The following is a 25,860-nucleotide window of genomic DNA, read 5'->3' as shown; positions in this document are numbered from 1 at the left end:
CTCCCCACCCGGTCCTTCTTTTTTCTAGCCTAGCCAAACCCAAATCCTGCAACCGTTCTTTCTATATTTTAGTCTCCAGGCCTTTAATCTTCCGAGTTGCTCTTTTATTTATTTATTTATTTATTTATTTATTTATTTATTTATTTATTTATTTATTTATTTCATTTTGTCACAACAGTATACACAAACATTGTCATTAAAAAAAAATATCATGAAGAATATATATATATATATATATATATATATATATATATGTCTTTGGTTGTTCGGTTTTCTCCGTGTAAAATTGGAAGTGTCTTGGCGACGTTTGACGAAGTCTCATTCGTCATCTTCATGCTTCAGCTTCGTGCTTCTGGGAGCAATGTGTGATCGCAGCTGTTTCTTCCTTTTAACTGCTAGTGGGGGTTTGAACTGATTGGATGGGAGCTTGGCTGTGCTCTGATTGGATGGGGTTTTTGTGCTCTGATTGGCTGGGGGTGTGTCCTGTTTGGGTGGGGGCTTGGTTGTGCTCAGATTAGTCTGAGTTGCAGGGGGATTTGAGCTGGTGAGCTGCATTGCTGTATGTATGGATTGCTGGTATGTATGGATTGCTGTCTGCTGTATGTATGGATTGCTGTATGTATGTATGTATGTATGTATGTATATATGTAGGTCTTTGGTTATTCGGGTTTTCTCCCGTGTAAAATTGGAAGTGTCTTGGCGACGTTTCGACGAAGTCTCATTCATCATCTTCATGCTTCAGCTTCGTGCTTCTGGGAGCAATGTGTGACTGCAGCTGTTTCTTCCTTTTTAACTGCTAGTGGGGGTTTGAACTGATTGGATGGGAGCTTGGCTGTGCTCTGATTGGATGGGGTTTTTTTTTGTGCTCTGATTGGCTGGGGGTGTGTCCTGTTTGGGTGGGGGCTTGGTTGTGCTCAGATTAGTCTGAGTTGCAGGGGGATTTGAGCTGGTGAGCTGCATTGCTGTTGTTTGGCTTCGTGTTTGTGGTCGTGCTACATCTTCATAGTGGGTGTCTGTCTGCTGTATGTATGGATTGGAGGAGTTTGAAATGGCTAATGTTGCAGCTGCGGTCTGGCTTCTGGTCCTTGGTCGTGCTTCATGATCAGTGTGGGTTTGGGTCTGCTTTCTGGGTGGATGTGTGGTGGTGACATCCTGTGTGGACCTCGTGAGTGTGGGTCTGGTGTGATTCCTTGTGTTAGAGACTCGTTTGTCAATAAGGGCGGGTTTCCGAATGGCTGGTAGGCGGGAGGTATCATCTCATTTGTTCATGCTGTGTGGGCGTTTTTCTATCTCGATGGCTTCTCTGATTATTCTGTTGTTTTACACATTGCTCCCAGAAGCATGAAGCTGAAGATGATGAATGAGACTTCGTCAAAACGTCGCCAAGACACTTCCAATTTTATGCGGGAGAAAACCCGAATAACCAAAGACCTACATACAAACACCCGCGAAAACCTCAGAAAACAAATATAAATATATATATATATATATATATATATAGGTCTTTGGTTGTTCGGGTTTTCTCCCGTAAAATTGGAAGTGTCTTGGCGACGTTTGACAAGTCTCATTCATCTTCATGCTTCAGCTTCGTGCTTCTGGGAGCAATGTGTGATTGCAGCTGTTTCTTCCTTTTTAACTGCTAGTGGGGGTTTGAACTGATTGGATGGGAGCTTGGCTGTGCTCTGATTGGATGGGGTTTTTTTTGTGCTCTGATTGGCTGGGGGTGTGTCCTGTTTGGGTGGGGGCTTGGTTGTGCTCAGATTAGTCTGAGTTGCAGGGGGATTTGAGCTGGTGAGCTGCATTGCTGTTGTTTGGCTTCGTGTTTGTGGTCGTGCTACATCTTCATAGTGGGTGTCTGTCTGCTGTATGTATGGATTGGAGGAGTTTGAAATGGCTAATGTTGCAGCTGTGGTCTGGTTTCTGGTCCTTGGTCGTGCTTCATGATCAGTGTGTGTTTGGGTCTGCTTTCTGGGTGGATGTGTGGTGGTGACATCCTGTGTGGACCTCGTGAGTGTGGGTCTGGTGTCATTCCTCGTGTTAGGGACTTGTTTGTCAATAAGGGCGGGTTTCCAAATGGCTGGTAGGCGGGAGGTATCATCTCGTTTGTTCATGCTGTGTGGGCGTTTTTCTATCTCGATGGCTTCTCTGATTATTCTGTTGTTTTACACATTGCTCCCAGAAGCACGAAGCTGAAGCCTGAAGATGACGAATGAGACTTTGTCAAAACATCGCCAAGACACTTCCAATTTTATGCGGGAGAAAACCCGAATAACCAAAGACCTACATACAAACACCCGCGAAAACCTCAGAAAACAAATATACATATATATATATATATATATATATATAGGTCTTTGGTTGTTCGGGTTTTCTCCCGTGTAAGATTGGAAGTGTCTTGGCGACGTTTCGACAAAGTCTCATTCGTCATCTTCAGGCTTCAGCTTCGTGCTTCTGGGAGCAATGTGTGATCGCAGCTGTTTCTTCCTTTTAACTGCTGGTGGGGGTTTGAACTGATTGGGTGGGAGCTTGGCTGTGCTCTGATTGGATGGGGGTTTTTCTGTGCTCTGATTGGATGGGGTGTGTCCTGTGTTGGTGCGGGCTTGGTTGTGCTCAGTCTAGTCTGTGCTGCAGGGGGATTTGAGCTGGTGAGCTGCATAGCTGTTGTTTGGCTTTGTGGTCGTGCTACATCTTCATAGTGGGTGTCAGTCTGCTGCATGAATGGATTGGAGGGGTTTGAAATGGCTAATGTTGCAGCTGCGGTCTGGCTTCTGGTCCTTGGTCGTGCTTCATGATCAGTGTGGGTTTGGGTCTGCTTTCTGGGTGGATGTGCGGTGGTGACATCCTGTGTGGACCTTGTGAGTGTGGGTCTGGTGTCATTCCTCGTGTTAGGGACTCGTTTGTCAATAAGGGCGGGTTTCCAAATGGCTGGTAGGCGGGAGGTGTCATCTCGTTTGTTCATGCTGTGTGGGCGTTTTTCTATCTCAATGGCTTCTGGTCCCGAACAACCAAAGACCTATATACAAACACCCGTGAAAACCTCAGAAAACATATATATATATATATATATATATATATATATATATATATATATATATGTATGTATGTATGTATGTATGTATGTATGTATGTATGTAAGTAAAGAATATGCATCAGCTATATTAATTTGATATAATGAAGGGAACAATAGGACAGGAACGGTAGGCACTTTTGTGCTCTTATGCACGCCCCTTATAGTCCTCTTAGGAATGGGGTGAGGTCAATAGTAGACAGTTTTTGGTTGAAGCTTTTGGGACATTGAGAAGAGACCACAGAGTCAGGTAGTGAGTTCCAAGTGTTAACAACTCTGTTACAGAAGTCATCTTTTCTACAAATCAAGTTTGAAGCCGTTGACATTAAGCTTGAATCTAGTTTTTGCTCTTGTAATATTGCGATTGAAGCTGAAGTAGTCTTCAACAGGAATGATATTGCAATAGATGATTTTGTGTGTTAAACACAGGTCATGTCGAAGTCGACGGAGTTGTAAATTTTCTAATCCCAGGATTTCAAGCCTGGTGGTATAAGGTATTTTGTTGTTTTCGGAAGAGCGAAGAACTCTTCTGTGTACTTCTCTCCCCACTCACACCCCTTGCTTTCTGGGAATTAATTATTGTCAAATCTTCTGCTTGGCCTCCGCCGAATCCAGATGCACAAAACCGCCACAAATGGCCGGGACTGGAGCCATGAACCCCCTTATTCCCCAGATTAGGGATGAAGGGGCATGGCTTCAGAGGCAGAAGAGGGCGTGGCTTGCCAGCATCCTGGCGGGGTAGGTAGGTTGCTGGAGCTAGGAGGAAGTTGGCTCACGGTTTTCGCCTTGTTGAAAATGACTCTGGGCTTCCTTTGAGATGGGGACATGCTCTGCTCCCTTCCTGTTGGCATCCGAGAGGGGAAAAGGGCCGCCGTGGCTTTCTCCTTTATAGTTCAGGAAATGATCACATCGCCCTAACCTGAAAAATAAGTCAAGGGGTCCTTTTCAACCCCACTTCCCCCCCTCCCTCCCCCCCACAAATTCATCCTTCCAGATTTTTTCCTGGGGTGCATAATGTCACTGGGACATTTCCTGTCCCGGCCATATGCTTAGGCCTGCACAGGATGTTTCTCATCTTTTTCCAAGGCTGGAGCGGTAAATCCAATATTTTTGGCACAGGTTGAGTGTCCCAAAAATGGCCTGGAGCCAGACCTCCTGTTTAACGGGTGATGTCACTTTTCCTTTTCATTATTTCTTCCTTTTTTCTTTTTTTTTTGGTTATGACACTTATTTCTAACACTTCTCCCTATCTTGTTAGCAAGCTAAATGCGTTAACAACCCCAAAGCCAAATTTGTCACTTTAGCTTGCAAGGAAAATCCCTTTCCTTTCTCTTTTCTTTTTCTTTCTTTTTTTCTTTCTTTCTTTCTTTCTTTCTTTCTTTCTTTCTTTTTCTTCTTTCTCTTTCCTTTTCTTCTTCTTTCTCTATTTTCCTCTCCTTTCTTCCTCATTCTCTCCTTTCCTTTCCTTTCCTTTCCTTTCTCTTCTTTCTGTCTCTCTTTTTCTTTTTCCTCTCCTTTCTTCCTCATTCTCTCCTTTCCTTTCCTTTCCTTTCCTTTCTCTTCTTTCTGTCTCTCTTTCTCTTTTTTCCTTTCTCTTCTTCCTTCTTTTCCTTCCTTCCTCACTCTCTCCTTCCTTCCCTTCCCTTCCTTCCTTCCTTCCTTCCTTCCTTCCTTCCTTCCTTCCTTCCTTCCTTCCTTCCTTTTTTTCTTTCTTTCTTTCCTTGTTTTGAAAAGCAAAACATGGTTTCTTTTTGGGGTTAAGTTTCAAACAAATAAATAAAAGGAGTGAAAATTTAATCCTTCCTGCCAATCATTTTCATAAAAGAAAAAAAAAATCTCTTCTGTTGTCAGTCAGGGTTTTGTTTTTTTTACCCCACAATAAGAAAGAGAGAGAGAAAAGGATATGTTAAAAATGCAGACTTTTCAGAAAAATCTGTTCCAAATCACCATCATTTGATGAACAGATGCCAGTGGATGGAAAATTCCCCCTCGGAATACTCAAAAGATATGCATTGGAATAGTTGCCAGAATTAAGCTTGATTAATTGAGAAAAGAAAGAGAGAGAGAGAGAGAAAGACAGAAAAAAAAAGAAAGGAAGGAAGGAAGGAAGGAAGGAAAGAAAGAAGGAAGGAAGGAAAGAAAGAAAGAAGGAAAGAAGAGAAAGAAAGGTGGAAAAGAAATAAAAAAGACGGGAAAGAAAGAAAAATGGAGGGAGGGAAAGAAGGAAGAAGGGAGGGAGAAAGAAAGACAAAAAAGGCAAAAAGAAAGGAAGGAAGGAAGGAAGGAAGGGAAAGAAAGAAAGGTGGAAAGAAATAAAAAAGGTGGGAAAGAAAGAATGGAGGGAAGGAAGGAGGGAGAGAAAGAAAGAAAAAAGGCAGAAAAGAAAGAAAAAAGTTGGAAAAGAAAAAGAAGGAAGGAAGGAAGGAAGGAAAGAAAAAGAAGAAAGAAAGAAAGCTGGAAAAGAACTAAAAAAGGTGGGAAAGAAAGAATGGAGGGAGGGAGGGAGGGAAGGAAGGAAGGAAGGAGAAAGAAAGACAAAGAAAAAAGAAGGAAAAGAAAAAAGAAGGAGGGAGAAAGAAAGACAAAGAAAAAAGATGGGAAAAAAAGAAAGAGGAAGGAAGGAAGGAAGGAAGGAAGGAAGGAAGGAAGGAAGGAAGGAAGGAAGGAAGGAAGGAAGGATCAGAAAATGTTTTCAATATTCTACCAGCCAACAAAGAATCTGGTTTTTGGTACTGAAGCAGATATTTTAGTTTGTACTTTCGGTAAAAAAAATGCTATTAAAAAAGACAACTGGTGTCATTTTCTCTTGAAAATTAATGCCATTTGCTTTGCTAAAGGAAAGGATTAAAAAAAAGGACAAGAGATCTGCCTTGGGAGACATTCTCTGACTTCACAAACTTCCCTCCACAACTAAGTTCCTGTTTTGATGACATTCCGTTTCTGATGGTTGGCGTTAAAAATGTCTTACTTTCAGCAGCGTTTTTGTCAATTACGCGGAAGTCGGGTGGTTTCTTTTTTTAATCTTACATTTATAAAGTGGATATAAACCAGATTTATTAGAATAAACACCTGGTAGGTACAAAAACTCCCCTTTTATGATATTTCTTTAGCAATCAATTGATAGTGATATAGGTAGTCCTCAAATTACAACTATTTCTGTTTGACAGCAGGTCTAAAAAAGAAAAATGTCCTTACATCTTTACAATTTACACGATCGAAATTTGGGGTGCTTTGACAACTGGCAGGGCCGCGGTGTGGCTCAGGCTGTAAGAAGCCTGTTATTAAAACACAGCTGCTTGCAATTACTGCAGGTTCTAGTCCCACCAGGCCCAAGGTTGACTCAGCCTTCCATCCTTTATAAGGTAGGTAAAATGAGGACCCAGATTGTTGGGGGGGCAATAAGTTGACTTTGTAAATATACAAATAGAATGAGACTATTGCCTTACACACTGTAAGCCGCCCTGAGTCTTCGGAGAAGGGTGGGATATAAATGTAAACCAAAAAAAAATGTATTTACAATGGCTGCAGCAATTTGGGGGTCACGCGACTGCCACCTTCCCAGCCAGCGCCTGACAAGCAACGTCAATGGGAGAAGCCAGGTTCGCTGAACGACCAGGCGTCTTGCTTAACAACGATCAGCAAAGATCTAAAATCAGACGTGACTCACTTAACCACAATCTGAAATGGCATAGAGCAAGGGTTTCCAACCTTGGCAACTTCAAGCCTGGCGGACTTCAACTTCCAGAATTCTTGGAAGTGAAGTTCGCCAGGTTTAAAGTAGCTAAGGTTGGAGATTCTTAGGATAAAGGGTCTCCTGCTTATTTATTTATTATTATTTATTTATTAATTTGATTTCTATACCGCCCTTCTCCCAAAGGACTCAGGGCGGTTTCCAGCCAGATAAAACACAATTATACATATAATATAAAAATTAAAAAGTCTATTAAAAAACTAATTCAATTTGGCCAAATTAGTTTGTTAATAGTCTTTTTAATTTAACTTAAAACTTAAAAAACAAGAATAAAACTATAATAAACCCCTATTAAAATTAATAGCTTGAGCAGGGGCTTGGACTAAAAGACCTCCAGGGTTCCTTTCCAGCTCTGTTCTGATTGAACTGCCTTGCTTAGCAATGGGAATTCGGATCCCCATTGAGGTCGTAAGTCGAGGACTACTTGTGCATTATTCCCAAGGATGCTACAAGGACTTTTGCAAACAAACAAAAAAAAACACCACAACACCACCAAAACACCTCAGCTCTGATTTAGAAATACAGTCAGGTTTTCTGGGTAGGACAAGAAACAATGGGTGGAAACTAATCAAGAAGAGAAGCAACCTAGAAGTAAGGAGAAATTTCCTGACAGTTAGAACAATCAATCACTGGAACAACTTGCCTGCAGAAGTTGTGAATGCTCCAACCCTGGAAGTTTTTAAGAAAATGTTGGATAGCCATTTGTCTGAGGTGATGTAGGGTTTCCTGCCTAGGCAGGGGGTTGGACTAGAAGACCTCCAAGGTCCCTTCCAACTCTGTTATTCTATTCTATTTCTGCAGCTCCCCCATTATAAAATTAAACATGAGTGCAAACACAATATGTTGCGATGGTGAGCACATGCACACTTGGCTTAAAACCAGGTTCTTTGACGTCATCCGAATTTCTGTATCATGTTAGAAAAAAAAACACACACACACACACAACACACACGCATTCAAGCAAGCGACCGTATTTGTCCCCCAAACCCAACTAATCAGAGTTCCTGAAGACCCCACCTGCCAAGCTGTGCAGAGGGATAGAATCAAGATCACGTGAAGTGTTAAGACCACTTTATAAGGCCTTGGTAAGGCCACACTTGGAATATTGCATTCAGTTTTGGTCACCACGATGTAAAAAGGATGTTGAGACTCTAGAAAGAGTGCAGAGAAGAGCAACAAAGAGGATTAGGGGACTGGAGGCTAAAACATATGAAGAACGGTTGCAGGAACTCGGTATGTCTAGTTTAATGAAAAGAAGGACTAGGGAAGATATGATAACAGTCCTCCAATATCTCAGGGGCTGCCACAAAGAAGAGGGAGTCAAGCTATTCTCCAAAGCACCTGAGGGTAGAACAAGAAGCAATGGGTGGAAACTGATCAAGGAAAGAAGCAACTTAGAACTAAGGAGAAATTTCCTGACAGTGAGAACAATTAATCAGTGGAACAACTTGCCTGCAGAAGTTGTGAATGCTCCAACACTGGAAAATTTTAAGAAAATGTTGGATAACCATTTGTCTGAAATGGTGTAGGGTTTCCTGCCTGGGCAGGGGGTTGGACTAGAAGACCTCCAAGGTCCCTTCCAATTCTGTTGTTGTTGTTGTTGTTGTTGTTGTTGTTGTTATTAGGACTGCGCCAACTTCCTGACCTTCGAACCTTCCGCCACGAGCTTAAGACACATCTATTTATTTGTGCGGGGCTGGCCTAGGGTTTAGTTTTTAAAAATTAGTTTTAAATGGGGTACTATTTTAATCGATATTTTTAAATTTGGCCTAATGTAATAAGTTTTTTAAAATGTTGTTTTAACTTGTATTTATTCTTATGTTTTTTTATGTTTTATAAGGCTGGGAACCGCCCTGAGTCCTTCGGGAGATAGGGTGGTATAAAAATTTGAATAATAAATAAATAAATAAATAAAATAAAATAATTATTATTTCCTTTGGGGGGGAAGGTGGGCAGATCCTACCACCCCCCTCTGAGAAAGTCAAAAAGCATTTGCACAAGCAGTTGTGTTAAACCCCCCCCCCAAAAAAAAACAACCAAAAAACCACACACCCAGACATGCTGAGAAAAGAATATCACGGTGTTTTATTCGAGTTTTTCCATGCTGAGAACAGACGCTTCCTTCCGTGCCAACACATCCCAAACTTGCCATACTGAACATCAGCCCGTTTATATATATATATTTATATATATTTATATCATCCCCTGGGTTTGAAGTACCAGTCCATTCGCATCTTTGACAGCGTCTCTTGGCGGGGGAGGTTCCCACGAAGGCCAACGTGGAGACGAAACACGGATAACGGCTGCCAGAAAGAAATCTGGAAACACTTGGGGGGGGGGCAACATCAGTTGGTGCGGGTGGGAGAACTGGAACATGTGTTCACATAACAAGCGCATGAGAGTCGCGCAATTAGGAAAAGATGTTCTAATAATTAACCAGGCAGCGAAACAAGGCGCTGGATTCCGTCCGATGCTCCAACATGTGTCCCTGCGATGCTGTAGGTCAATAGACCCAAGTGGGATCCTTCGAAACGCTCGCTGGGAATTTCGGAGGGTGGCTGCGGATTTCCCCCCCCCCCGCGAACCCCAAATTCCAGAGGATTTGACAACCTCTCCCGTGAAGCTTAAGAGCTGCTGCGTCTTCCGTTATTTGCTACATAGGTGCTTTTCAACACTGTGATTACCCTTTTTATCGATTACGAGGGAAAGAGAGAGAGAGAGAGAAGACGTAGTATAAAATGCCTGAACAGCTTAAATATTATTTATAGATAAGATAATTTTTTTTTATAAAAAAAAAAGCTTAGTTAAAAAATATAGATTTGTCCAAACCAAAGAGAATGCTCTGATACGGTGGGAAATAAGTGGTAAGGGGCACTCTAAAATTATCCCGGTTCCTTCATAACATTGAAAAAGGCTCGTTCTGGATTTTAACACTCGCATCGTTCACTTATGAAAGTGTGCATTTTAAAGATTGACATGTTCACTTTTTTCATGCGTGGTGCAGTTTTCGGTTAACGTTCCAAACGGGGTTATAGTTCCATCTTGGACCACGATTATATCCTGTGTAAGGAGGATTTGAAGACGTGCGTGTGTGTGTGGGTGGGTGCTTTACACACAGAATACCTCACATTTTGCAAACTTTGCAGGGAAAATAATGTTGGAAGGCTAAGATGGAGAGTCAAAAAACATCCGTCTGGCTTTAAAATCGGATTTAAAGCAGCGTTTTTTTCAGCCATGCCAATTTGAAGGTGCGTGGACTCCATCTCTCAGAAATCCCCAGCCGGTCATAGCCGGTTGGGGAATTCTGGGAGTTGAAGTCCATGTATCTTCCAAGTTGAGAAACACTGCTTTAAAAACATCAGCTTCAAATACGTGCCCATACACACACACTTGGCAATTAGCCAAGGGTTCAAAATCCACACACGGCTGAAGCTTTGCAGACAAAGAGACCTGCCCTCAGTTTACCCCCCACCCCCACCTCCCAAATCTCTTGCGCCGATGTCATTTAAGTGGGACTTTCACCTACAAATAGCAAAAATCTGTGGAATAAATTCTACACCTGCCTAGAATCGCACTCCAGGAATCGCAAAACAAGGCGGGGTGGAGTAAGAAGCCACTTGGAAGGGATTTAAATCAATGCATTTCCTTCCTGTCGCATAGGGCTGGACTAGATGACCTTTCTGTGTCCCTTAGTTCTAAAATTCCGTGGATTAAGAGCCAAGCAAACGGGCATAATCCAGAAAGCCTCTTGCCTTTCTTTACAACTTTCCCAACACTTCCCCTTCTTCACTCTTTTAATCACTTCCGGCTACCTTCCTCTCTTTGTTTTATCCCCTACAACGTCCAGCCTTATGAAACATCCCAACAATTAATGCGTTCATCGCAAGAAATCACGCATTCCAGCAATGCAGCACAGGCTTCGCATTTTTTCACCGATGATTCCCTGCAATGACCCCAATTTTTTTTTTGAAACGCAACCTTTGCAAACCGCCATGTTGATTTCACCACTGGCCCGACTCTGTGGATATTGCTGAGATCCAACTATCACCATTTCAAAATTTAGCTGACTCTTTTACTGAATCTTATCTTGGGGGGCGGGAGTGGGGAGGGCAAAACAGTCTGGGGTTTTTCTTGATTTAGAAACCAGGGTTAAAACCCTTGAAAACAAACCTTTTTTTCGATTACGGCAGAGGAGGGACTGGCGCAGGTCGTTCAATACCGGATACCTTCTAGGTAGCGGGAAAGGAATTCAAACGATACTGTTTGCTCCAAGGCCGAATTGTGAAAATGACCGTGGCAACTTTTAAGACGTGTGGACTTCAACTCCCAGAATTCAATGCTGGCTGGGGAATTCTGGGAGTCGAAGCCCCTAGGTTTTAAAGTCGCCAAGAAACTCTGGTGTGGATGAATATTATTCATGAGGAGCTCAGCAAGTACCTGCCTGAATTCCTTCCCTGCCTTTACCTGCAAAAAGCCAGCAACAGGTACCCCTGTCCAGCATATATAGAACCTTAAGATTGCATTTTCTGTTTTGAACCATTTCCTTGTGCTATACAGCAGTACGGTATATCAGTTCTTCAGCCTTATTTGTTGGTTGGTTTGTTTTAAAAAAAAGAAAGCAATGCCATTAATGAGATAGTCTAAAATACTGCAGGTTTAACATATCAAAAGAGAGGTTTGGGGCAACCTGGTGCACCTTGGGGAGGGGTTAGAGAGCGGGGAGGCAGTTATGGGGCAGACTACGATAGCAACCGGCCACGTTCTGGCTTTCCTTGGAGAGGAGAAATTTCCCGCCTGTCTGTGTACAGGTAACACGTCGTCCTCGACTTACGATTCATTTAGTGACCATTTGAAGTTACAATGGTTTTACCAGTTTAGCAACTTCGCAGGGCTTCGCTGACGCAGCAATAAAAGTCGTAAAACGTGGGCAAAACTCAACTTAGCGAATTTCTCCCTGAGCAAATTGAATTTTTGGGCTCCATTGTGGTCTTAAGTTGAGGACTACTGTAACATAAAAAGAGCAGGAGACGGCTCGAATGTAAGCGAGCTGTACTGGTTTTGCTTTGATCTTTGCAGCCACTGTGGAAAGGAGACCAAGAGGCGATTCACACATTACGTGGCAAGAAAGTTAGCCATTCATAGTCTTATTGGAAGGCGATGGTGTGTAGAGACTGGAAATGACTATATATATCCCAAGATTACTACATCTGTAGTTACTACAGATGCCAATATGAGGCTCATCTTTTGTTACGAAGTCTCGAACAAATTTAAAGCTTTGTAAAACTGGGTTAGTTTTTAAATTTATGGGTTTTTAATGGGTTTTTATCTTAAATTTTTAATCTTGGCCAATTTAATAAGTTTTTTTATTGTATTTTAATCGTATTTATATTGTATTATTGTGTATTTTTTATCTGGCTATAAAAATTTAAATAATAAATAAATAAAATATGAAAAGGCCCTTTCTCCGCTTCTTTGGAGTTGAGCTCAAGCGGTTTTCAAACTGTGAGATATTTTCTGTACAAAATTTATTCCAGGTTCCTTATAGGAACTTTACTCCACAGGCAACTGAGTCCCGTCTCCTTCTCCATGGCTCAAAAGCTCACACACCATGCAAAGAGCAAACTCATCTCTTCCTCTTTGGAGCAAAGCATTAGCATTTCCACGGCCTGCTTTTGATCTAACCACTTCCTACGGACAGAGGTAGTAGTCCTCGGCTTACAAACCGCATCGGAGACTAAGACTTAAACAAGGCAGCGGTTAAGCGAGGCACGCCCAATTTTACGGCCTTTTTTTTTTTTTTTTGCCCCAGAGCTTGTGAATCACTGGGGTTGTTAAGTGAATCGGATGGTCATTAAACAAATCTGACTTCCCCCATTGACTGCGTTGTCAGAAGCCAGCAGGGTAAGGTTGCAAACGGCGGTCAGGTGAGACCCTGCAAACGTCGTAAACAGGTGCCAGTGGCCAAGCGATTACCTGATGCTGGAAAGGTCATAAGTGCGAGGATCAGTCACTTTTTTTCAAGTGCTGTTGGGATGGTCGCTAAATAAGTGGTTGCAACTCGAGGACTACTTATACGCCTGCGTCCCAATCTCCTCTCCAATTAATACCGGGTTCACTGTTCTAGCTTTCCCCAAGGAATCCTGGGAAAATGAACCGGGATCGTCCAGAGCACGTCCCTCCGCTCAAATTTCCCAGCATCCTTGAGAAGAGGAGACAACGGTTCCCCCGGCTTGTGGGGTTGCCCCAAACCTCTCCCTTAATTCAACGTTTACCCAGTGATACAGGCGCTATAATAAACAGCGCTGCTCGCATCGGACAAAGCTGAGATGAGGCTGTTATCCTCACAACTCCGGGGAGTCACTTTGGACATAGAAATATGGTAGGCGAAGCCAGAAGGATCCGGACGAGTCCTGCTCATATTCAAATACTGGTCAAACTCGTTGCGGTCCACTTCTGTCCACAGCTCGTTCGGGTTCAAGTGCTCCACGCCATCCAGCTGGTGCGATTCAGGAGGAGGAGACAGCTGGCCCAGGTGGGCCGACAGCCCGTTGGGGGCTCCCGCGGCACAGATCTGGTTGTAGTACATCCCAGACGGGTGGTGGGGAGTCCTCATGGCTTCGGCCAGGTGGGAGGGTGGGTTGGGGGGGTACCCCATGACCATGTTCCTCCCCAGGTTTTTTTCCGGGGAAAACTCCATCGGCGGTGGAGGAGGAGGAGGAGGGTGGTGGTACCCGCGAAAGGACATCACATTGCAGTCGTCCTGCATGTGCGGCGGGAAAAAGGCCGGCTCCGCCTGTTCTAGGACATCCAGAGGGGACATCTCCGGGGTTGGCAGGCCGTAGTTCTCCATCTCTGACCCCATCGAGCGCAGTTCTCGGAAGTGGTTCAGTGGCGGAGGCTGGGAGTGGCCAATGCCGCCTCCTCCGGCGGCGCTGCGGTGGCCCATGGCAAAATTCTCGCCGCAGGACTGGGGCAGATTGTGGAGAAGGATGCTTGGTTCCATCCTCTTGATTTTCTTGGCCTGCTTCTTCCGGCGGGGTCGGTACTTGTAATTGGGGTGGTCCTGCAAATGCTGGATCCTGAGCATTTCGGCTTCCTCCACGAAGGGGCGCTTGTCAGTGGTACTCAGGGCTTTCCACGCCTGGCCTGGGGGTCCGAAAGAGAAAAGAGAGGGCATGATAAAAGATACGACAAACGGTTACAGAAATTGGGTCGGCGTAGTTTAATGAAAAGAAGGACTAGGGGTGACATGATAGCAGCGGTCCAATATTTGAGGGGCTGCCACAAAGAAGAAGGGGACGCAACCTCTTCTCCAAACCAGAAGAAGGCAGGACAAGAAACAATGGATGGAAACTTATCGAAGACAGATCCAACCTAGAAATAAGGAGAAATTTCCTGACTGTGAGAACAGCTAATAAATAGAACGCTTTGCCTCCAGAAGTTGTAGGTGCGCCATCACCGGAGGTTTTCAAGAAGAGATTGGACAACCATTTGTCCGAAATAGTATAAGGCCTCCTGCTTGAGCAGGGGGTTGGACTATAAGACCTCCAGGGTCCCTTCCAACTCTGTTATTCTGTTTATATAAGGACCTTGGAGGTCTTCTAGTGCAGGGGTCTCCAACCTTGGTCCCTTTAAGACTTGTGGACTTCAACTCCCAGAGTTCCTCAGCCAGCAAAGCTCTGGGAGTTGAAGTCCACAAGTCTTAAAGGGACCAAGGTTGGAGACCCCTGTTTTAGTGTAACCAACTGCTCAACAGAAAACAGTATGCAATTCTAGACAAATGGCTGTGCAGTCTCTTCTTAAAAACCTCCAGTGTTGGAACACCCACAACTTCTGAAGGCAAGCTAGTCCAATGGTTGACTGTTCTCACTAGAAATTTCTCCTTATTTCTAGGTTGGATCTCTTCTGGATTCGTTGATTAGACCGCCAAAGTTCCCTCCAAATTCTATTATTCCAAAGCTGCTGCTGTCTCACCAACGGCCAACAGTTCAAGGCTTGAGCAGAAAAACCGACGAGATCGCTTGCAAGTGACTGAGGCGTGCAAAGATCCTGACAAAAAAGTATAATCCGTACAGGTAGTCCTCAACTTACGACCGCCGACGGGAGCAGAATTTCCACTGCTAAGTAAGGCGGTTGTGAAGTAAATTGCGGCCAGGTTTATGACCCCTCCCCCCCCCTTTTTTGGGGCTACTGTTGTTAAGCAAATCACTGCAAGTTGTTAAGAGAATCGCAGGTCCGCGAATCAAACCTTGGTGAACGTATCTTTTCTTTTATGTACACTGAGAGCCTATGCACCAAGACAAATTCCTTGTGTGTCCAATCACACTTGGCCAATAAAAAAAATCTATTCTATTCTATTCTATTCAAATCTGGTTTCCGTCGCTGACTTTGCTTGTCGGAAGCCGGCTGGGAAGCTAGCAAATGGCACAAACCTATGACTTTAAGACCTGCAATCGTTATGAATACATTACCAGGCTGCCAAGTGCCCGAAATTTTGATCGGGTGACCATAGGGAGGCCACAATGGTTGTAAGTGCGAGGAACGGTTGTGAGTCGCTTTTGTTAGTGCTGTCGTAACTTTGAACGGTTGCTAAACCAAATGCTTGTTAAGTCGAGGACTATCTGTGTACCACTTTAGGAAGGAGTATAAAAGACTAAGTCCCAACAGAGATAGGCGACGGGGCAGTGGTGGGATTCAAATAATTGAACAACCGGTTCTCTGCCCTAATGACCAGCTGGGTAGGCGTGGCTTGGTGGTCATGTGACCGTGTGGGCGTGGCCAACTCAACGTCACTCACGTCGATGGGCGCTTCACCTGAGCTGTTACAATGTAACAAGGGTTAACCGGAGAGGCAGTTTCTGTAAGCAGGGCAATAAAGATGAGGCTAGAAACACCAGAATGTTTCCTTCCTGCCTTCCTTACAGGATTAGCCCTGTAAAGCGGAAAAAAACAAAATAAGATTTCTTCCAACAACCGGTTTTCCGAACTGCTTAGAAAGTTAACAACCGGTTCTCCCGAATAGGTGCGAACTGGCTGAATCCCATCACTGGGTTGAGGGCCCTAAAATCCTGATCAAGTCACGGATGGTAGCTGCAACCACGGGGGGCATTTTTAAAAAAACATGCAACATGGTGGCAATGCATATCGAAAAGGGGACACAGCTGCAATAGAGCAGTGGTGACAACTATCTTGGCTTTTGTGGGAGGGAGCGTTCTCTCCGCAGGGATCCCCAAATCCTGACGCAGAGCTCTGAAGAATTTTGCACGCTTGGTTAAGATTTTGCATCAGGGTCTAGCAGACCCAGGATGTCCTCGACTTACAAGAGTTGGTTTAGTGACCGTTTGAAGTTATAGCGGCACTGAAAAAAAGTGACTTGTGACCGTTTTTCACACTTAGCGACCATCGCAGCATTCCCCCCTGGTCACGTGAACAAAATTAGGCTGCTAGGCAACTGACTCATATTTATGACGGTTGCAGTGTCCCGGGGTCACGTGATCCCCTTTTGTGACCTTCTGACAAGCAAAGTCAATGGGGAAACCAAATTCACTTAACAGCCGCATTACTAATTTAGCAACTGCAGTGATTCACTTAACAGCCACGTTACTAACTTAACAACTGCAGTGATTCACTTAACAGCGGTGGCAAGAGAGTTCGTAAAATGAGGCAAAACTTACTTAACAAATGTTTCGCTTAGCCACAGAAATTTGGGGTTTAATCGTGGTCCACAAGTCGAGGACTATCTGTAATAGCAAAATGATAATTTTGGGAGCCTCTTAGCAACCAATAAGCTTAGGATCCTACCATTTCTTTTACAGATTGCAATCCGGTTTGCAATTTAGTTGCACGGAGTTCATTGTGATCCCTGAGTGTCTCCAACTAAATCTCTCTCTCTCTCTCTCTCCGTCTTTAAGGTACGACAATAGTTTGAGACATGCACACAATTCCACAATTGCTGCATCCTGAATTTAGATATGGAAATGTCTTTTAAAAGACCACCTGCTAGTTTTCCAATAAGGATGCATAAAGAGAGGCAGTTTGGTCTAGCGGTTAAGGCACCAGGCGAGAAAAAAAAAGTCAGCAGTGAGTTCCAGTCCTGACTTAAGGATGAAAGCCAGTTGGGCGACTTTGGACCAACTGCCAGGAGACAGGGAGTTGTAGTTCTGCCTTAAAGCTGGATGATTTTGGCCCTATCACCAAGACAGCGTGAGTTCTAGTCCCACCTTATGCATGCAAGCCAGCTGGGCGACTTTGGAACAATTGCCAGGAGACAGAGAGTTCTAGTTCTGTCTTAGGCAAGAGAGCTGGCTTGGATGACTGTAGACCAGTCATTCTTTCTCAGGCCAATCCATCTAAAGACTTGTTATTGTGGAGAAAATAGGAGGAGGAAGTTGAGCTGGATATGTCTGCCGTCTTGAGTTATTTGTAAAAAAATAATACAGACTGGAAACAAATAAGTTATTTTTTTTTAAAAAAAACGGTGTCCGTATTCCATCATCCTAATATTGCATTAAAAAAAAAAATGCTTGTATCATACAACCGTAACTTGTGAAGTCAGTCAGAGGGTTAGCAGTTTTTTAAAGGTGCACAACTTCCAAATTGTGACTCACTACATCAAAGGGTGCGTTGTTTAGGGAACATTTTCCAGAAACTGTGAGACTGAAATTTGGACATTTTTCAAACCCTATAAGTGAGCCAAGTTCCACTTTAAAGAGAGAGAGAGAAAAAAATAAAAATAAGATACTCTACAGCGACTTAATTTCACTACAATGCTTCGCTACAAGCATTTAAAGAACCAGAAATGGCTCGGAGACAATAAACATTGGAGCGTAAAAATATTTCTTTTCTTAAAAAAAAAAAGCTCTTAAATTCATTTTCCATATTGTCTTGCTTAATAGCAAAAGCCAAATTAGATTGTCTAGAGTGGCTATAATGCAGATCCTGTTTAGAAATGGGAGTGAAGAAAAGGGATTAAAACATGGATAAAATCATGGGAGATTTCGTTGCTCTTCACACTGAGATATTAAACTGTGAAACTCATGGCCACAAGAAAGTTAACAGCCAGCAACCTGGAAGAAGTAAAACTCAGGAGGATCCAACTATTGATAGCTAAATAGCTAAATAATCAATCATTTGGGTGAACTTTCTATGATCTCCTGTAGTCTCAAAAGACACCTTACGGGCAGGAAAAGAAAAATCGATCTATCGATCTATCTATCGATCTATCTATCTATCTATCTATCTATCTATCTATCTATCTATCTATCTATCTATCATCTATCGATCGATCTATCTATCTATCTATCTATCTATCTATCTATCTATCTATCTGATAATGATCCTTTTTTCTTTGAAAAGGTCATTTTCTAGGACAGGAAGGAAAAAAAACTATTTTTGTTTTGAAAGCGCAAATATAGTCCATTTGTTTAAGCCTGGAAGAAATGATACTCAATCCAGAATGGGGCAGATAAATAGATAAATAATAGAATTGTTGATATTCAGGCAGTATCAACATTTAATAAATTATGGTTCGGCGCTCAGTCAACCAGAAGTTTAGACTGGTTTGGCCTTTTTACCCTCCAATCGAGTCCTTCCCAAGGACAGGTAGATATTGTAGAATAGAATAGAATAGAATAGAATAGAATAGAATTTTATTGGCCAAGTGTGATTGGACACACAAGGAATTTGTCTTGGTGCATATGCTCTCAGTGTACATAAAAGAAAAGATACGTTCATCAAGGTACAACATTTACCACACAATTGTCTGAGGGTGTTAAATAATAATAATAATTGTTGTTGTTGTTATAATTTTAAACGCTGGCAGCAATTCGTATCAACCATTAGCACCAGTCAATGGTATTTGTGATGCATTTTTGAATGTTAAGTTGACTGACTTTCATGTTTAATGAATAAAGTATATAATAATAATAATAATACATCAAGCAATTGCAGCTTCCTGCAATAACACCAGCAGAACTGCAAAAAACTGCACTACTCGGGACATCGTATATATTAAGAAGGTACTTGGTTGATACCTAGGACGCTGGCAGCAACCCATATCAACCATTAGCACCAGTCAATCGTATTTGTGATGCATTTTTGAACGTTCAGTTGACTGAGTTTCATGTTTAATGAATAAAAGAGATTATTATTTACTTTATTCATTAAATATGAAACTCAGTCAAGTGAACATTCAAAAAGGCATCACAAATACCATTACTACTACTACTACTACATGTAAATAGTCTCAATCAATAGACAATTCGATACCGTTTAAACTCACACCATGCTGAACCTGGCCAGTTAAAGACATTTTTGCTGTAATTATTGCAACAAACAAAGCTTGATTAGACTTAACCTCACCACGTATTTTCCTGCTGCGGCTTAACATGTTATATGAAATCTCCCCGCTTGGTTAGTTTATGATCCAATATGCTGTGTGAACACAGAGCGTAGGTTCAACCAATACCCGGGTTAAGAGCGTTGTGTGAACACAGCAACTGTTTTGCCTCCAGACGCAGAACACGCCTGAGCACCAAAGCAAAGGTTTCCATAAGTGCTGTTTTTCCCTCGACACACAAATATTTGAGTACTGATGATGTTACCTATTTGGGTAATGAAACGTCTGCAAGAAATCAAGCTGAGAGAGCATCACAGGAACTCTCATTTCAACCCTGAGCTACAAATATTCTCCTTGAATCCTAATTATTTGCTACTTTATTAAGCATCAAATCTTCGGCAGTTGTTTCCAGATGTGCTGGTTCATAGTGTCTTAGGGTTGGAAATCACCTTAGCAGTCATCTAATCACCCCAAATAATGCAATTTAATTTATTTTTTTAAAAAAAACATCCAATGGATTTTGGAATTTCAATTAAAATAGACCTCAGAGCTTTAAAAACTCTTCTGTCTAGTCTCAACTGATCCCCTAAATTATTATAAGGATGCAAAATGTTCCTAAATAGGTTGAGCTGAGAATAATTAAGATCAAAACGCCGGGATGTGATTGGGCTCCATCTACACCCAGATCTGGTCTTGTTCGCATCCTGGATCAGACTCAGCCGGGATAAACTTCCTCTGTTAAGCAGAAATGCTGAGTTAACCCTAAGTGGCAGAGGGGTGGCCTAGATGACCTTTGGGGGCTCTTTCCAGCTTTTCCATTCTGTGCTCCTACGAACACGCTTTCGTAAAAGTGGGGGTAATCAGTCCAAATCCTGCCCTTTGGGTAATGCTTCTATAGCTCGGCAACTTTTAAGGCTTGCGGACTCCCACCTCCCAAATTCCTGCAGCCAATTTGTGCTCCCCCCTTAAGCACGCTAAACACACCCCTCCATTCTTGGGATCCCGCCAATGTGGTTAGCAAGCAAAGTGGGCTTTTTCCAAGACAGACCAAGGGATTCAGGAGACTCAGCTCCCCTGGGCTGGACCACAGAATTGCACGCCCTCCCTCTTGGATTTTTGGAACCTGGTGGCTGGGAGTTCCACAGAAACTGGGTTGCAAGGTGTTCTTACAGAGGGGCTGTGCGTGTGTGGGGGGGGGGAGTAGGAAGATGAGCCCAGACGTGTGTGCGTGCGTTCGTTTGTTCCTGTGTGTCTGTAACAAGGGAGTGGGAAGGGGAGCCTCAGCTGGGTGCACATCATGGAGGGGAGTGGGAAGGGGAACCCTGTGTGTGTGTGTGTGTTTGCTCAGATGCAAAGTGTCAAGAAAGAAATGGGAAGAAGAACCCATGAGCGTATGTGTGTATGTATATCTGTATCAAGGGGAGGAGTGGAAAGGGGAGCCCCCACTCTCTCTGTATTTAGTGTCTACAGTATCTGTGTGTATGTCAATGCGTGTGTGCCAAGAGGGCAGTTGGAAGAGACACCCCCCCCATGCCGCCCCGGGAGTGTGTGGGTGCGTGTTTGTATGTCACGGGAGGAGTGGGGAGTCCGGTCTCTTTTTTCTCTGTGTGTATGTGTGCGCGCGCGCGCGTTTAACAAGCGGGAAGTGGGAAGAGGACCTCCCCTCCCCCCCTCCCGACGCGGTCCCGCGAGTGCGTGCCTGCCTGGGTGTTTGTAGGTCACGGGAGGAGTGGGGAGATCCGGTCTGCTTGTGCGTGCGTGCGCGTGTCAATGCGCGTGTGCCAAGACGGCCGCGGGAAGAGAGCCTCCGGTGAGCGCCTGCCTGCGTGTTCGCGTGTCACGGGTGGGGGAGGGAATGGGATGCCATCCCGCGAGTGCGCGTGTGCCTGCCTGTTCGTGTGTCACGGGAGAGGGGAGTCCGGTCTCTCTCTGTGTGTGTGTGCATGCATGCGCGTGTCAATGCGTGTCCGTGTGTCACGGGACGGGGGAGTCCGGTCTCTCTCTCTGTGTGTGTGTGTGTGTGTGTGTGTATGCCTGCGCGTGTCAATGCGTGTTTGTGTGTCACGGGAGGAGTGGAGAATCCGGTCTGCGTGTGCGTGCGGGTGTCAACGCGTGTGTGCCAAGAGGGCCGCGGGAAGAGGACCTCCCGTGTTCGCGTGTCACGGGTGGGTGGGTGAGTGGGTGGGTGCGTGGAGTGGGCAGGGGACCCACCGCTCGCTCGCCCGCCCGCCCGCCCTTACCGAGCATCTTGCTGAGCACGGCGTTGTGCAGGTCCGGGTTCTGCTGGGCCAGCCGCTTCCTCTCGTCCTTGGCCCAGACCATGAAGGCGTTCATCGGGCGGCGGATGCGCGAATCCTCGCCGTTGCCTCCTCCGCTGCTGCTCTTGCCCTCGGCGCGGCCCGGGACGCCGCCGTAGCCATAGCCGGCAGAGGCGGCTGCTGCTGCCGCCGCGGCGTCGGGGCTGGGAGCGGGGCTGCTGGGGGGAGCCGCCGCCGCCGCCGCGGTGGAAGCCGAGAGAGCCGAAGCTCCGGGCTGAGCGACGCCGGGGCAGAAGCCGAAGCCGGGCTCGGGGCTGGGGGATCGGCTGCGGGCGACGGGCCGGCTGGGACGCGTCGGCGGCGTCGGGTAAGCGAGCCCCGGATCAGGCGCGGCAGGGGCGGCTGCGGAGGGCGGCGGGGCGGCGGCGGCGGTAGCCGCGACGGCTCCCCATGAAAAGTCGCCTCGGGCTTGCGGAATCTCCTCTGCACGGAAAGGGCGCTCAGATCTATTCATTCCAGCTGGACGGAGCTCTGGGGATGGAGCGCGAGGCCGAGCGGAGAGGCGGAGAAAGCCGGACGGGACGGACGGACGGGCGGACCGAGGGAACGGACGACCCGGGGAGAAGAGCGAGCAAAGCGGGCGAGCGAGAAGCGGCTGGGCGAGCGAGCGGTGGGCGCGGTCCCTTCTCTGGGCAGGAGGGCGGGAGGCGGCTCTGTCCTCCGGCCGAAGGAGGACCAGCGGGCTGGAAGGATGCTCGCCGTCCAGGGGCCACATTATAAAGGCTTCGGGCGGCGGGGGGGGGGGGAGGAGGTGGGGAGGGGAGGGCGGGAGGAGGAGGAGAAACGGGAGGAGGGGCGCAGAAGAGGAGGAGGAGGTGTGTGTGTGTGTGTTTATGGTGGGAGGGAGAGGAGGGGAGTGCTGGGGGGGCTAGAGGGGGCGTCCGGGATTGGAAAAGCGAAGCCAGCGCTCCGGCTCCGTTTCCTTTTGGGGTTTTTTTCCGAGGAAACGGGCGGGGCGGGGGGGGAAACGGCTTCTCTTCCTCGACTTCCCCCCCCCTCCACTCTCATCACACACGCACACACAACATACACCCCGCGCTCTTCGTTGGCTGCTGCTGTAGCGGCGCCAGAAGCGGCTCAAATCCGCTTGTAACGATCGCGGAGGTTTTGTGGGGGGCGCGGGGCGGCGGAGAGCAGCCTGCGAGATCGGCTGGACGCGATCGCGGGACAGCTGCTTGGGTGGGGGTGGGGGGGTTGCTTCGAAGAGCGCCGGGTGGGGGGCACGAAGGGTTTTCCTTCCTTCCTTCCTTCTCCTTTCCTCTCCTTCCTTCCTTCTTTCCTTCCTAGCTACCTACCTTCTCGTCTCCTCTCCTTTCTACCTACCTACCTACCTCCTCCTCTCCTCTTTCCTTCCTTCCTTCCTTCCTTCCTTCCTTCCTTCCTACCTACCTACCTACCTACCCTCTCCTTTCCTTCCTTCCTTCATACCTAGCTACATACCATCTCCTCTCTTTCCTTTCTTCCTTTTTTGCTTCCTTCCTTATCAAAATTAGCCTTCTTTCTTTCTTTCTTTCTTTCTTTCTTTCTTTCTTTCTTTCTTTCTTTCTTTTCCCTTCTTTCCTGCCTTCCTTTCCCCTTCCTTCCTACCTTCCTTTCCTTGCTTCCTACTTACCTTCACCTCTTTCCTTCCTTCCTTTTTTTGCTTGCTTCTTTCTACATCAAAATCACCTTCCTTCCTTCCTTCCTTCCTTCCTTCCTTCCTTCCTTCCTTCCTTCCTTCCTTCCTTCCTTTTTCTCCTTCCTTTTTTTCTTTCTCCCTCTCTTTTTTCTCTCCCTCCCTCTTTTTATCCATCCATCCATCTATCCAAATCACTTTCCTTCCTTCCTTCCTTCCTTCCTTCCTTCCTTCCTTCCTTCCTTCCTTCCTTCCTTCCTTCCTTCCTTCCTTCCTTCCTTCCTCTCTTTCTACTTTTCCCTTTTCCTCTGCCAACATTTCTTTAGCAAGCTTTGCTATCCCTTCCCTGCCAGCCGCTCTACTTTCTTCTTCTGAAACCTAAAGAAATAATTGGATCTTTTTCAGAGGCTGCCTTGGAGTGCCGTCGCTGGGAACGTTTTTTGTTTTTTTTTGAAAGGGGATGTTTGCGCTGGGCAGGGGGTTGGATTCGAAGCCCCTCCGGGAGAAGGAAGGAAAGAGAGAAAAGAAAAGGAAGAAAACCAGCAGAGGGAGAGGATGGAGGGGGGGGGGGTCCTGGTTTGCACATGGTGTGGTGGGGAGGAGCGATTTGAAAGAAAAATGTTTCTTCTGTGGAAGATTTCATGGGTGGTAAACTGGTGGAGTTGATTGCCATGAGATTGTGATGATCACGGAGTTGGGGTCCCTGCCAAAGGGGGCTGCAGATATTCATGGAGGGCTCTTAGTCCTAGAGAGTCAATATTTCCTCTAGGTTGGGAACAGATTGCCTTGAGACTGGAGGTTTTTAAGAAAAGATTGAACAACCGTTTGTCTGAAGTGGTGTAGAGCAGGGGTAGTCAACCTTTTTATACCTACTGCCCACTTTTGTATCTCTGTTAGTAGTAAAATTTTCTAACCGCCCACCAGTTCCACAGTAATGCGCTGTGTAGCGTCGTCTGCGCATGCCTCTCGCGCATCGTGGATTGGGTTGGTGGGGGGGACACTGGCTACCAGCTCTGCTTGTCTGTTACAGCTGGGTGGTGTGGGGGGAGATGCGCGAGCTATTCTGGGACGAGGCTCTTTTGTTTGCGGTCGCACTATAGCGCCATTTAGTTTCGCTTACGTAACGTGAACTAAACTTATGCGCGGGCGATAGAAATAGTATATTTTCAGAAATTTAAATTGTCACGTGGAATTTTTTGAAAACCTAATGAAAATGTTTTTAAATAATGCTATGAAATTTTTTTAAAAAGTCAATTAAATTAAAAAAAAGGAAAGTGCTTCAGTATCGGACAAAACCCCTACCGCCCACCATGAAAGCTGGAACACCCACTAGTGGGTGGTAGGGACCAGGTTGACTACCACTGGTGTAGGGTCTCTTGCCTGAGCAGGGGGTTGGACTAGAAGACCTCCAAGGTCCCTTCCGTTATTCTATCCTGTTCTGAATAGGTGTCGGGTTGTGACTGGTGGGAGAACCAAAATACTGAACTGAGGTAATCCTTGACCGATCTCCCTGTCAGTCCTCAGTCAGTCTCTAACTCTTGTTTGACTTCTGATCTTTAAAGGTAAAAATTCCCCTCGCACATATGTGCTAGTCGTTCCTGATTCTGGGGGGCGGTGCTCCTCTCTGTTTCAAAACTGAAGAGCCAGCACTGTCCAAAGATGTCTCCGTGGTCATGTGGCTGGCATGACCCAACGCCAAAGGTGCATGGAACGCTGTTCCCTTCCCACCAAAAGGTGGTCCCATTTTTCTACTTGCATTTTTTACGTGCTTTCGAACTGCTAGGTTGGCAGAAGCTGGGACAAGTCACGGGAGCTCATCCCGTTACACGGCAGCACTAGGGATTCAAACCGCTGAACTGCCGACCTTTCAATCGACAAGCTCAGTGTCTTAGCCACTAAGCCATCGCATCCCCTCTGATCTTTAAGAAGCCTCCAAAACTTCCTCCCAAGCTGTCAACACAAGATAAGCATGGATTAAGCCCAGACAAACAAGCAGTAAACATCAGCCTAATCAAGGATCTGCCAAGGAGAAAGCCACGCCCTCTTCAAAATGGGCTGGACAAGCTGCTGTATACACAGGTCCTCCTCGACTTAATAACAGTTCATTTCTTGACCGTTCAAAGTTACAATGCCACTTAAAAAAAAAAGAACTTATTTTTTCACACAACCGTTGCAGCGTTTCTGTGGTCACACGATCAAAATTCCGATATTGGCAACTGGTTCATATTTATGACGGTTGCAGGGCCCAGGGGTCATGTGATCAATTTTTGCAAGCTTCTGACGAGCAAGAAGCCAGATTCACTTAAGAGTCGTAAAATGGAGCAAAACTCACGTAAATGTTTCATTTAACAAGTATCTCACTGAGCAACATAAATGTTGGGTTCAATTGTGGTCGTAACTCGAAGACTAACTGTAAACAGAAAGCAAACCCTACTCCCATCACCAGTGGTGGGTTTCAAATTTTTTTACTACTGGTTCTGTGGGCGTGGCTTGGTGGGTGTGGCAGGAGAAAGATACTGTAAAATCTCCATTCCCACCCCACTCCAGGGGAAGGATACTGCAAAATCCCCATTTCCTCCCCATCAGCTGGGACTCGGGAGGCAGAGAATAGATGGGCGCGGGGCCAGTCAGAATTTTTACTACCGGTTCTCCGAACTACTCAAAATTTCCGCTACCGGTTCTCCAGAACTGGTCAGAACCTGCTGAAACCCACCTCTGATCATCTCCATCATCACTGGTGCCACCTCATTGTAGTTCTTGGCGACGACAATG

At 45.5% G+C, this 25,860-nt stretch overlaps 1 protein-coding gene across 1 annotated transcript; it reads right to left on the bottom strand.

Annotated features, from left to right (window-relative positions):
* Positions 1-8,879: 8,879 nt before the first annotated feature.
* On the bottom strand, positions 8,880-22,172 carry SOX18 (SRY-box transcription factor 18). The gene is made up of 2 exons (XM_058174572.1): positions 21,396-22,172; positions 8,880-13,964 (listed from the first exon to the last, which is right to left on the bottom strand). Exons 1-2 carry the CDS (start codon positions 21,925-21,927, stop codon positions 13,087-13,089), a joined length of 1,410 nt encoding a protein of 469 aa, XP_058030555.1. The 5' UTR covers positions 21,928-22,172; the 3' UTR covers positions 8,880-13,086.
* Positions 22,173-25,860: the final 3,688 nt, after the last annotated feature.

The sequence above is a fragment of the Ahaetulla prasina genome, chromosome 3 (assembly GCF_028640845.1).
Source record: "Ahaetulla prasina isolate Xishuangbanna chromosome 3, ASM2864084v1, whole genome shotgun sequence".
Lineage (NCBI taxonomy): Eukaryota > Metazoa > Chordata > Lepidosauria > Squamata > Colubridae > Ahaetulla > Ahaetulla prasina.
This window is presented reverse-complemented; position numbering and strand designations above follow the sequence as displayed.